Here is a 13,318-nt window from a genome sequence, read left to right on the forward strand (position 1 = left end):
TTACGTTTTGTTGTGAAAGTAAATTAAGTTTCAACATAAACTGTTTTAGTGTTGGTTAAAATATCCATATTGTAATACAAATTTCTGTTTTACAGTACAACCTTGTTGATCCGGACCTCATTTATAACAACAAAACAATAAAACAACAACCAAATACAAAATGTGCATTACATATACATTAACGAAAACATAGTTCTTTGGTTGTGGCCAATTGTTGTCGTTTTGTTGTGTCTCTATAAATTATATCTCCAGGTTATCAAGATAAATTTTACAGAATGGAAGTACAATTTTTTAAGAATAAACAATTTTTGTTGAGTTTCTAATTGATTTGTTCTTCCACACACAGATGTTCAGCATTCATAATAATACATACAATATAATAAAACACTTACAATTTTGCAGTAAGCCTACCAAAGGTTATTAATAATAAGAGGCAGTTTGACACTTCAATAATAAGAGAAGGCCTTGAAACATCTGCATGATCGTACTTCCCAATCAGTCTACTTAAGTTAAACAAAAGAGACCGACTGAGTTTTTATGAAACGGTAAATATTTCTTTTGTTTATTTGTTGTTTTAATTGGATTCTATTAAATCATTCTCATTTGCTGTTATATTTGTGATAGTTCCTATTATCTGTAATCTATAGTATTTTTACAATATTCCCGGTTCTAACGAATCACTACCAGTCCCAATTAATCTGGTTAGACAAGATTGTACTGTACTTGTCACTTTTTGTATTTATTTTCCTTATTGTAATGTTTATGACCTTTATATAGCTGTTATATCCGATAATATTCAAGTTTCAAAACATTTCATATGATGATGTGGACAGGAAACTTTAAAATGAGATATACCATAGTTCTACAGAAAACTAATTATCAGGGTACAGTGACATGTAGAGATAAAGAATTCAAACCAAAAATATATGAATAATTCTATAAACGCAATTACCTGAATGAACTTAATCAACTCTAAAGAGCACACATATCATTGTTCTCATACTGATCACGTGTGCTTCATTGGAAATAAAATTGTAACATAATATAGCCTATAATTCCATTAAGAGTCTTTGGTTTATTTTCAAATGTTTTAAAACATTAACCCTTTGACGAGTTTTGATGTAGCTTGGTATGCCCATGGCTTCCACTTTGAGTACATACTAAGTACAATCTATAATACTCGATTGTAAATTTTCTAGGTAATTTCTGGTTTTAATCAAGATTAGATCTGGAATAAATTAGTTTTACAAGATTAAACCAGCAATCGATTTCTATCACTGAAACAATACTTAAGTAAAATTCTGATATCACAATCCAGCAAGGAGTAGCTGACACTGTTGCTCAAAATCAGCCATGGCCGTATTTATATTGTTTTTGAGTTGATTTTTGTTTGTTTTGAATAGCTTTCAAGTTATTAAAATTGTAATAATTATGTGCTGCTAAGTTTCAGATGTGTAATACAGTGTTTTAAGTATGTGTAGTGATCAATTTCTATAGCCAGTATCTAGTCTACACAGACATTTGTTGTCGATTGATTATGGTTTATTTGAATTTGGCTAAAAAAAATTATTTAAATTCAATCAATTTCAGTAAAATAGACTTCACTTAAGAAGAATTAAAAATCTAGGCCTAGACATAGATGAACATTTTGAAATGAAGTCGCTTGCAGCTTCTAAATTAGGAGGTGGGGATGCAATAAATATAGGCCTACATGACCATCTCATTCCTAGGAATCAAACAGACCTGGGCCTGTACCTACAATACCATGAAAGGTATGGAGAAAATTATTACATTCAGTAAGAATTTACAATTATGTGACAAAAAAGTATTTTGTATGTGTTTTTACTTATAAAAAAAGTAAACAATAAATATCAGAAATAACACAACAAAAATTAAATAATACCTAGCACTAAGTTATATACATAATACCAAAACTTTAAAACATGTCTGAATAGTCGTAGAGAATGAGGTATATGAGGTCAAATTTAACTTTGCATCGTTTATAGTAAAAACAAACAACAGTTTCAGTATTATAAACATAACAACTTGATTACACTTTATTAAACTAAAAGACCAACAAAGTACAACACTTTGTTCAAAACACAGAGAAAGCATCAAGTTTTGATATATTAATATTTTGTAATATATATTCACCACAATTACCCAGTATTTTATATAATTTTGCGGATTTCTTTGGCTTAATATATTCTAATACTTCTTAATCATCTTACTGGCCATTGACTAGAATATATTCTAGAGTTGATATGTTGTGTGTAATTTTATCACATATTAAACCTTTAATTCGAACCCACACATACATACTTAACATATATGTAAAAATGGTATTAATCTTGATAAATAAATACACAAATAAACTTAGCATACAAACCCCATAAATTTGTTATGTGTGTTCCTAATGAATTAAAATATAAAAGAGGTATTATTAATTAAAAATAATATTGGCAATTTTTATTAAGTACATAAAAGTTAATGAGCAGTTGGTGCCAACCATCATGTTGAAACATTACATAAGTATTTTATATATAAACCTTGATACAGATTAAAATACGAGTACTCAACAAATGTTTTTATATATAAACATTAAATTATATATATATATATATTGTCAGTGTTTTTATGAAAAATCATGACTTATTTTGTAAGTAAATTTATAGATTTTTCAATTAAATGGTGTTAAATACACACACACACGCACACACACACACAAGTATACTTTTGAGTAAAAAGAACACATTCTAAAGCATTTTAAAGAAATCATAACAAAGCAGCCAAAATTGGACCTGACAGTACAAAAAAAGGAGATGGCCAAATCTAGGGTTAAGAGCTCAAACACCTATTCAAGGTTGCTAAAATCTAATAATAATAAAAGATTTAATGAACATTAAACACGCTTAATTTGAGATTTACTTTACTATACACTACATAAAGCATTATTCTTTGAAATTTGTATTGGAGTATATAAAATTTAAATTAATTAAGTCTAAAATTACAAAAGTATTTTAATACATGTAAACCTTATGTGTGTTAGTAAAATTGGAGGCTGAAAGAAATAACATTGAATTTTAGATGCAATGCTAAATTTTATCATGCGGAAAGAAAAAAACAATCATGCACATACAAACGTTTGAGAACAGCACAAATTTCTAATTAAATCATCCCTTCACATGACAGCAACATTCCCTATCCCTTTAAAGCTAGTTTCTTAATCTACATCAAAGCACTATTAGTTCTGACTTGTTTTACAGCTCTTCTTTCTACTACAATACCACTCTATACACCGAGCTACGGGTACCTTAATTTTGTTAATGCAACAATTAATGTATTCTCATTACTAATTTCAATACTGAGTAGTACATAACCTCTATGATAAATAGCATATAATTACCAGACAATGGGAACAACAATATTTTTAATCCAAGTACTTTCTAAAAACATAATAAAAGAAAGTATTAAGAATGTAAAGTACCTCCCAAAGTACATTGTTAAATTACCTCTCTCGAGAATATCATGGAAGTTGTTGATTTTGGTTTCTTTCTGCCTTTGGATTGAAGTAAACCACATGACTGTTTCGTTATCAGAGTTATTTCACTTTTCTGAAACAAATTTTATCATAAAAGCAAAGCACCAAACAGTAGAATACATTGAATACATGACTCCTAGTATTGTATTTATACTATCTATAGATAACCTCATTACCATTTATAATAATGTGTCATAATGACACGCACACACACACACACACACACACACACACACACGCACGCACGCACACACACACATATAAAACATTAATTAAATTTGTATAAATGGCAATAGCAGAATTTAATTTCAATAAACATTGAATCAAAAAAGGACTTGCTCCGCCGGGACTCAAACCTGGATCTCTCACTTCCGGCGGAGCAAGTACTTTTTGTGATTCGTTGTTTATTGAAATTAAATTCGCTATAATTGTGATTTATACAAATTTAATTAATGTAAATAAAAGTTGCTTGACAGGGATTTGGTCTTCCGATCATATGTTAGTTGGGTTATTTAAACGCATATATGTGACAGATAAGGCCAAATACAAAATAATTGAATCGTAAAAAGTAAGGGCTCTGTGTTGAAATAGTAGCACATTCACCCGGCTAGTGAAATCCAGGTTCGAGTCCCGGCGGAGCAAGTACTTTTTGTGAATAATGTTTATTGAAATTGTGTGTGTGTGTGTGTGTGTGTGTATATATATATATACATAATATGTGTGTTTCATATCTAATAATTATCCCAATATATATTATCCACAAATTGTATGACCGCCATAGTGGTCAGTTTGGTACACACTTTTCTAGCTGAAAATAACAAACTGTGTATTCTCCCCATTTGATTAAAACCTGTTTGCTTAAAATCAAATAGCTTTTTTCTTGTAATAAATTTGTAGTCTACACACACACAAGTTAACCAAACATGTGTCATAAACAAAACAAATTATATTGCAAGGAACATAGTAATCTATGTCAGTAATCTATACACAAGATAACCAAAGTTGTGTGTCATTAGGTAAACAAACGACATTGCAAGGCATGAAGTGCCGGATGATGGAATAATTAAGTTCAAAAGGCTTTGCAATAAAGAAATATTTGAAAATTTGTATTTATTTACCAGTGATAATAAAACTTTTTCCCAATGCTCAAGATTCTTCATTCAAAATCTAGCTTGATTATTTTTGCATCTAGACATAAATCAAATTGTTTACAAACATTAAATTTAAGTTTTTATGTGGGTAAGAACAAAAAAATGGAACTCCTTTTAGTGTTTTTCAACCAAATTACAATTTTGAACATTCTTAACCATGAGAACTTGTAACCCTATTAAAACCAAAGTTTTATACAAGATATGTACAAGAGTACTAACTTGGGAGTATGTAATTTTTTAATTATATAGATAAAAGTTGTCGAACCAGTTGTTTATAAACCATTTTAACTTCCATTCTCAACCGGGTTCTGTTAAAAAAAAACCCCAGCATTAGCCATGTTATTGAGGTTATAGTCACTATTTTTGTTTCAAAGGCCATTTATTTTTGTAAACACAATTTAAAACTATAGTTTTTAACACCACTTTAACTTAGTTAAACAGATTTTGTTAAATTGCTGCAGCTAGCGCATGCTGGTTAGAATGCGCAAACCGTCAGACCATCGAGGGTGGTGTTGCGATGATCACGCCCAGTCCACTCGTGCCCTTAAGTGCAAGAAGGAGCCGTAATAAATTAAATATTGTTTTAATATATTAGACAATTTCCCATCAGGTAATTTCCCAAACTTGGGTATCTATACTTTTTGATCTGAGAGTAGGCAAATATCTTCCAACCAGACCGGCACCGCACATGTCTAATATTTTATGTACATGAAATTAAAAGTGATTACAAAACTTATAACCTTATAGTATCTTTGTAAAACAACATTTTTAACACTGTAAACTGATTTTTAAAATCCGATATACTTTTTTCGTGGTTAGTTCTTTCTCTATTTTGTCACAATTTTACGAGAGCTTTTCTCAACAGCATCGCATTTTCTCTGCTCGTTTCGCAAAATGCGACAAATGTGATTGCAGCTTAAACCCTAGGTAGTGCCCACACATGCATGATCGGCAGTACATTGTTGATGCTTTTATAGGAGAAGCAATATGATAGTAACAACCAATTAATTATAGTTTAGCTGTTAATTAGATAACTATGCAGTAGTTTTTAATTACTGTATGTGTCTAAAGTAAGGCAAATGTGAATCACTCGTTAATAGATAGCTATGCTAACCTGCAGGTTCTTCGTGTTTGGAGTGTGTTCAATACGAGGAGGACTGGCAGCAGCCACGAACTCCTCGTCGCTGTCGTCGTGATTCGTGCTGATGATGTGGACTTGACCACTAAAACAATAAACAGTTTCTGTGAGTATTATTGACAACAAACTGTGCAATAGGCTACTATTTAAATAAAAAATTCATATCAATATCAAATTACCACAGCATAACAGAACTTTAAGATCATTCATTTCATTAAACCTAGTGGAAAATTAAAATCATACTCAAATATTTATAAAATGCTTTTAATATTAAAGGCCCAAACAATATATTAAATTTTGTTCATTTGTAACAAGCTTATATATTACCTGTCATAAAAATTAAGATTAAAATTTTAACCGAATGTACATAAAAATTAAAACTATGTCCTGTAATAAAATAATATCCAAGAAAAGAATACCTGCTTAATTTTTTACTGAAACATCTTGATACATTTAAGATACTTATTTCCAGTTTACATATTAAATATATTTTAAATAGTTTAATGCATATATTAATATTATTAATGGCACATTTTGTATTCAAGTATGTGTTTAATAAATGTAGATGGTCCTATAAAACTTTGAAAATAGCTACAAATCTTTATTTTAAATTAATTAAAGAAGAGAAAAATATTTATATTATTGTAAAACTAGGTTCTCATTTGGGTAACAGGAACTGTGATAAAAATGTAAATATATATATATATATATATATAAAGTTTTATATATATATATATACATATACTGTATATAAAACTAAAAAAAATATTAAATTTAATTAAATTGTATAGAACTAGATAAGAGAACATTCTAAATTGTTGGATTTAAAACAGTTGAACATGACGAACCAAACACACATCTTACCACACAGTCTGTTTTAAATGGCTGTGTATAACCGGTGTGTTATGTAACAACTTATAGCCATCCAAGAGTAGGCAAAATATTTTACTGTCTTGTAATGAAATATAAACAAAAAATTATCTGATAATAAAATAGGTGCAAAATCACCTTTACTTTTTATCACCATAGGCATTTACGTTTTGATAAAGAATATATTGTGTAAAAAGTACACATATACAGAAGTTTTATATTTATTTCAGTCTCCAAACAAACACTTATTTTAAGTGATAAAATTAACCTAAAGGGCTTTTCACAGCTTTGATAGAATGTCTTCTTTCAGGTGAAAATTTAAAAACTTATTGGTTTTTAATAAAATATAAGTATATTGGCAATACTACTATTTGTATAATTTGAAATCTAAATCCTGAAAATAAAACAATCTTTTCTAGATTAATAAGAAACATATTATGTTTTATTTTGCTTGTTCATGTTCAATAACTAAAATTATTCACTTTCATTTTTTCAGATGATATCAAAACAATTCAATGAGATTTTTCTTTATTATTTGATATAGAATATAATTAATCCAGGGTTAAACTTATTTATTTTTTTTTGAGGAATCATATCCTGCAAGATTCAAATCCTGGACATAGCAGCCTGTATTTAGTAACTCAACAATTTGCAAGGGAGTTTGGGCTGTTTTTCTGTATCAACGTTTAGTATAACAATTCAATAATGTCAATGGTGTAGAAGAACCTCCAAAATGTTGTGCTTTTTTTAACTGAACAGTTACACTAATTACGTTTGTATACGAGTGCTAGCTTTAAAAACTTTCTGTTGACAGCTATAGTTTGACAAACTTTCTGAAACATCTGTTTACATTTTAATTTTATCAATAATAAGTAAACAGTGCTTGATCGGTAGTGTAATGCAGATAGTAAATAAAACATTTAATACATAAATTTTACTCCAGATTGCACCAGGGACGAATTAAAATCATCTAATGCATTAAATATTGTTATAAAACTATCCTTAATGAACAAAGTTATGAATGTTTTCACATAAGTTACTTTAAACTGGTGGGCTTCCTTAACATTATGGTATTACATTTTAACAATGGCTTATGGAAAAGCAGAGAAATGAATACTAACATGCCTCAACGATTCATTCTTTCCCTGGCTACAGGCCAAAAAACAAGTATAACGCAAAACTTTAATAACGATTATTTTGGAATGTTGCATAACATTAATAAGGATTTTCCTCTTATACCGAAAGTACATAAGAAGTAGGTAGGACTTCCCCCTAGGTCATAATAGGCTTTTCAGTCCTACTTATGTGTGTATTTTCTTTATCAGGACAATGCAAACTCAACTATATTAACATGATTTTGACCAAAATACATTTCCAAGAACTAGATAATCGAACGTATATAGTATTTTGATTGAGGCAATATGGCATGCTAACCTGTGACATAGTAGGTAAATGAATTTAAACGGTCTTAAGTAGGCACTTTTTAACCGAAGTAGGCATCTCGGTTCTATGTAAGTATATATATTTTTTTCTTCGTCAGAACAACAAGGCAAACTACTATGGTACTGGAAATATCTTAGACCTGAAATATATGACAAGGACTGGAAAAATATGCTTTTTGACTGAAGTAAGTTTCCGAGACCTGTGTGATCCGAGATTTGTGTTTTCTTGATCGGGATGACAAGGCAGACTCAGCTGTGACGTTATGTATATAATTAATTAGAACCAGAAATCCTCCTACACATGCCAAACATGATATAATAATTAAGTTAAACTCTGATACTACATACCATGAAATAATATCTACCTGATGTATGCCTACTTACGTTTTAAAATTTTTATAGGGCTCCCATCATATGACATCAAAATTGCTTTTACTAAGTAATATAAAGACTTTGGTACTACAGATTGCGTGAGAAGCTGCGGGTAACAGCTAGTTATTTTATAAAATCTAATGACAACCCGCCTAATCTAACTACATTACTGTTGTACATACTAGAGGACATAACTTCTTTATTATTTCCTCACCTTAAATATTTCATTAGCCTATGTGCACAGTACAACCCATGCATTTCTAGTTTTATTATACAGTAATTTCAAATCCTCCATGAACTTATGAATGAAAGACAAACTAGGAAGTTAGGCTAGGTTAGAATAGAGGTACAGTAAAATAATTGTATCCAGTTTTTTATATTGATATTGACAAATGCTTTATGATAATAATCACCATTTATAGTGGCTATTTTCAAGACTATACTCATTCAACAAAACAAGTTCAGAGAAACCCTATTGGATTGTTGTTGATAAGAAACTGTTTGTAGTGCAGTACTGTAGCTAAAAACCAATACTTGCTGCTGTGTGTAAAATTCACTACCAGGCAGAACATTGTCTAAAATTCTGAAACCAGTGCATAGTACAATACTCTTTTCTTTTAATTAAATTTTTTTTTCCTTAGTCTCATTGCCCTCATAGCCAAATTTAGTGATTGTTTACTGTAAATTATTACATGTAGAGGATTACCAACAAACTGAACACACTGATCTTGATCCCCAGCTTGCAACATTGCCATTTTCATTAGATCAATCAGTGGACCATTGTCTAGATCGCTGGTGGCTAAAGCCTCTGACTTTGCTTCTCTAAATACAGAGTAAGACTTAACATCCTGTAGGTAGTTTAAAAACAATCCATCTACATCTGCATTCTCTATACAATCGAAACGAACAGATTTTGGGTTTTTACTGAAGAGAGTATTTTTTATTTTGTCTCTATCGATTCCAGTATGCTCTCTAGTTTTCTTTGATTGTGAATACAAGAAGCTACAGATGTATACACCTTAAATTTAACATCGTCTGAATTTACAACTATCAAACACATTAACTTGAATGTTGTGTCATTATTGTGACCACAATAAGCATATATAGATAAAATGGTGTTGTTTTCTTTTTTAGAATAGTTAACATTATGCATTAGTACTACACAGCCCTTACTAATGGGGACAAATTGTTTTGATACAATGTTAAGATAAACGGTTAATATAAATCTTCCTTTATGGCTGCCCAAGTCTGAGAATCTATCAAGAAACTTCCAACTAGCTTGTTTCAACTTTTGACGTGACAACGTCTTAAATTAGGTTGCGGCTCGGAGTCACTCATGAAAAAGTGTAACGCCCGGTAACGTTACGATGCCCGTCCAGTGGGTCCGCCGCACGGGATAAAGCAGATAACTGTGGGTCCGCCGCACGGGATAAAGCAGATAACTATGTTTATTCGTGAAAATGTGGAGTGCTTAGATTCGTCATTTACAACAACTACAACAATAAAGGTAAATAATTGTACACTGATATTTCATTATCGTAAACTATGATTGATTGATTAATTGTTAGATTGACACAAAAGTTGAGAAACTGAGTTTATAGGTTATGTCATACTATTGACAAATGTTGATAGTGTTAAGTAAATTATTAGTTTAAATCACTCTGCAATCAATCGTAATTCAGTCGATTGAGAAGAAACAGCGCGTATTGCTAGTCAAACATTTAAAATAACAAATTATAACCTCTAACCTGTCATAACAGTGCGACCAAACAAACGAACTAAACCGACCAATCACCACGCGCGGAGTTAGAATTTAACTGTGTTTAGCAAGAATTTCAAATTCCAATTTTAGTAAATGTTTTATTCAACTTTACCATTTACAATAAAAAATTTTAATTAATTTCAAATTATGTACAATGTTTTAGTAAACAAAATATATTTCTATAGTTAAAATTTGTGCAATTCTTATTTTCATTCAATTCCTTGTTCCTATTGTGCAATTTAATAATATTCATATCAATAAATATTCTACCGAGAAAAAGACGTTGTCACGTAAAATCTTCGCCCGTAAAACCGACTTTACAGGCAACCATAATTTTTTTAAGATTCATCTTGCTTTTGGAAGTGATTTACTTAGTCTTAAATCTTCCTTTTTCATTGGTTTTGTCAGCAAATAGCCTGTTAAATCGGTGTGGCCCTGAAAATAGGCACAGCATAAGAATGAGGGTAGTATTATAGTATAGTAGACCATGTATTGAATCTGTATAGAGTTTTATCTAACATATAAAATCGATAAATCTTCAAAAATAGGCGTGGACTAAGAATGAGGATAGTAATATAATACAGTAGACCATGTATATAAGGTTTTATCAAAATCGACTTATACATTATTGAGGTACGGCATCCATAGATTTGTTTAATCTATAACCTGGATAATCGGTGTAGCTCCAAAAATCGACACAGCCTAAGAATCAGGGTTAAATTGTAGTATAGTAGACTATGTATTGAATGTGTATAGAAAGTTTTATCAAAATCAGCTCGTACGTTTTTAAGGTACGAATATTTATCATTTGTATTTTGTGCATTTTGATTAGTTTTAGAATACCAGTTAAGTAAATTCTATACATTGTTTTTGTATTTGTCCTTTTTGTTTTCAAGTAATAAAATTAGCCTAATTTAGTTTTGTTAATTAAACTGGTTCAGGAACTAGGTTAGTGGTAGTTCAGGAACTAGGTTAGTAGTTCATGAACCAGGTTAGGATTCGAGTTAGATTAGTTCTTTCTATGGATGGAATCTATGGGCAGTTTCACACTGCTGTTTATTAAACTAATTATTTCAATTTCAATCATGATTGTTATTCAACTGTACATACATTGATAGTTTCGTATTTGACATACAAATATTATGTATCGATGATTATATTAATCAATATAACAAACTGGTACGTTTATCATACTCTGCTCTAGAATAGTTAGGCTACATGTAATGTTAACATAATGTTCTTTAAAATTTCAGTAATCTTTATGTAACACAAAAATAGCTCACTAGACATATAATCTACCATTGTTTAGACAATGAGCAGTTTAAGATTAAAATTACTAAACTACGTCTTATTTATCCAGATTATTTACACAGTTAATAAGGAATGGCTAAAAAGTTGTGCAATGTCATTTATATTCATAGCCTCAATTTGTAAGGAACGATAACACAATCAAAACTTTAGATATATTATTATTTACAGGCAATAACAGAAAACCAAAACTAGAAAAGCCCTTTGAGTGATTTTTACCCACACAACCTGCGTATTAAATAGTGCAAAATTGCTGCCAAATCTGAAACACTAGGATCTTCTGCCCGTGATCTTGACAAACTGTCTTCCATTCTTCGTGATGCAGAACTTCCCATACAGACGACAATGATCCAAATATATGAAAATGAAACAGCAAAACTTATACAGGCCTAGCTATTAAAAACAAAATAAAACGAATTTAGTCCAACACACATAATAACCTCTCGTTCATTGTTTTTATATATTCCGTCCAATCCAATACGTTCCGTTCTTCTTGTTCTTCAAGTTTTCAACTACTTGTCCACAACTTGTCCCAGCTGTTGGTCACTGTCACTGTCAACTGCATAAGGATGACCAACTAACAACCAATCAACATAAAAATCACAACCATCATAATATTGAAAATACTTGTTACCCAGACTATAACAATTACCGTAAAATTATTATTATTATTATGTAATAGCAGTGATGACAAGTCTAAAACAGTTCTCCTTCCATGTAGTATATAATAAGTGTAGCAAACATAAACTGAGGTATGCAGGTAATTAAATTTACTGGGAAATGAAATTATAGGAAATTGTAGGAAGTGAAGAACCTCTTGAAAAAGTGTGTATTATCATTTTGTAAATACAACTTGACTGAAAGACAAGAACAAAAGAAAATGCGCAATTTAAAATGTTGTAGTGTACATTTTTTAGTAGTTTCAAATAAAGTCCAGAGAAGATGATTGGAGAAATGTAGTTTCTTTAATACCCGTCTTCTATACAGTGATAATGAAATAAGGCACTTGATCGATTAATTTGCCTCAACAACTGTTGCTAACTTTCAAAGAGAAATTCCAGTATAAAGTTATAATTTTATAATTATAGGGTAGCCTATTCTTATAATTTAAACTATTATTCTACTTTAAATGTACTAGTTGAATTGTTGTTTATCAATTCATAACATTATGTATTTACTTGTCTGGCCGTTTGATACTGTAAAAGAGTCGTTTTCCCTTGAAAATAAAAAAATAACTCGACTCCTCTTTCAATTTCAAAAGAGATAACTGAACAAATTATACAAAATAAACAAACGTGAACACACTACTCGCTTATGGAGATGCAAAAAAACGTATAACATTCATTTTCCTGCCGAAAACAGTGCAAATGAAAACAATGTTATCCAGACTATTTGAAAAATAATTTTATAGTAGAATAGAGAACATTTTTAAAAGACTTTACATTGGGAAACCTACATGCCCAGCTGTGTCCTATCACTAAGGGTATGTATGATTGTTTACACTCTATAAATGCTACACCCACTACAAACCATGGCCAGATGAAATTTTCATACTAAACTTAGCAGGGAGCTTAGGTATATTTCTCAAATACCAACTGAAGCACTATTTAGCATCAAAATACATGTATAATAACACTCAAATAAAATCCAAGCCTTAAAGGCTTTAACTGCTTGTATTGAACATTAAGAATGAAAAACGTGTTTGTTATAGGTGTTAGATCCCCTTGACATTAT

The 13,318-nt window shown here is 30.3% G+C and overlaps 1 protein-coding gene across 4 annotated transcripts in view; it reads right to left on the bottom strand.

The window, feature by feature from the left end:
* Positions 1–12,155, bottom strand: part of LOC124365621 (DDB1- and CUL4-associated factor 11) — a 40,330-nt gene extending 28,175 nt beyond the window's left edge. Inside the window, exons 1-3 of one of the 4 annotated variants that reach the window (XM_046821626.1) lie at positions 12,025–12,155; positions 5,807–5,915; positions 3,513–3,614 (exon numbers count right to left, since the gene is read on the bottom strand). In XM_046821626.1, coding sequence (XP_046677582.1) covers positions 3,513–3,614; positions 5,807–5,915; positions 12,025–12,035 — 222 coding nt within the window. In that variant the 5' untranslated portion in view covers positions 12,036–12,155. Of the gene's footprint in view, positions 1–3,512; positions 3,615–5,806; positions 5,916–11,645; positions 11,711–11,803 lie in introns of those variants that run through there. The other 3 variants (XM_046821612.1, XM_046821616.1, XM_046821622.1) reach the window with 3 other exon arrangements.
* Positions 12,156–13,318: the final 1,163 nt, after the last annotated feature.

Source organism: Homalodisca vitripennis, chromosome 1 (genome assembly GCF_021130785.1).
Source record: "Homalodisca vitripennis isolate AUS2020 chromosome 1, UT_GWSS_2.1, whole genome shotgun sequence".
Classification (NCBI taxonomy): Eukaryota; Metazoa; Arthropoda; class Insecta; order Hemiptera; family Cicadellidae; genus Homalodisca; species Homalodisca vitripennis.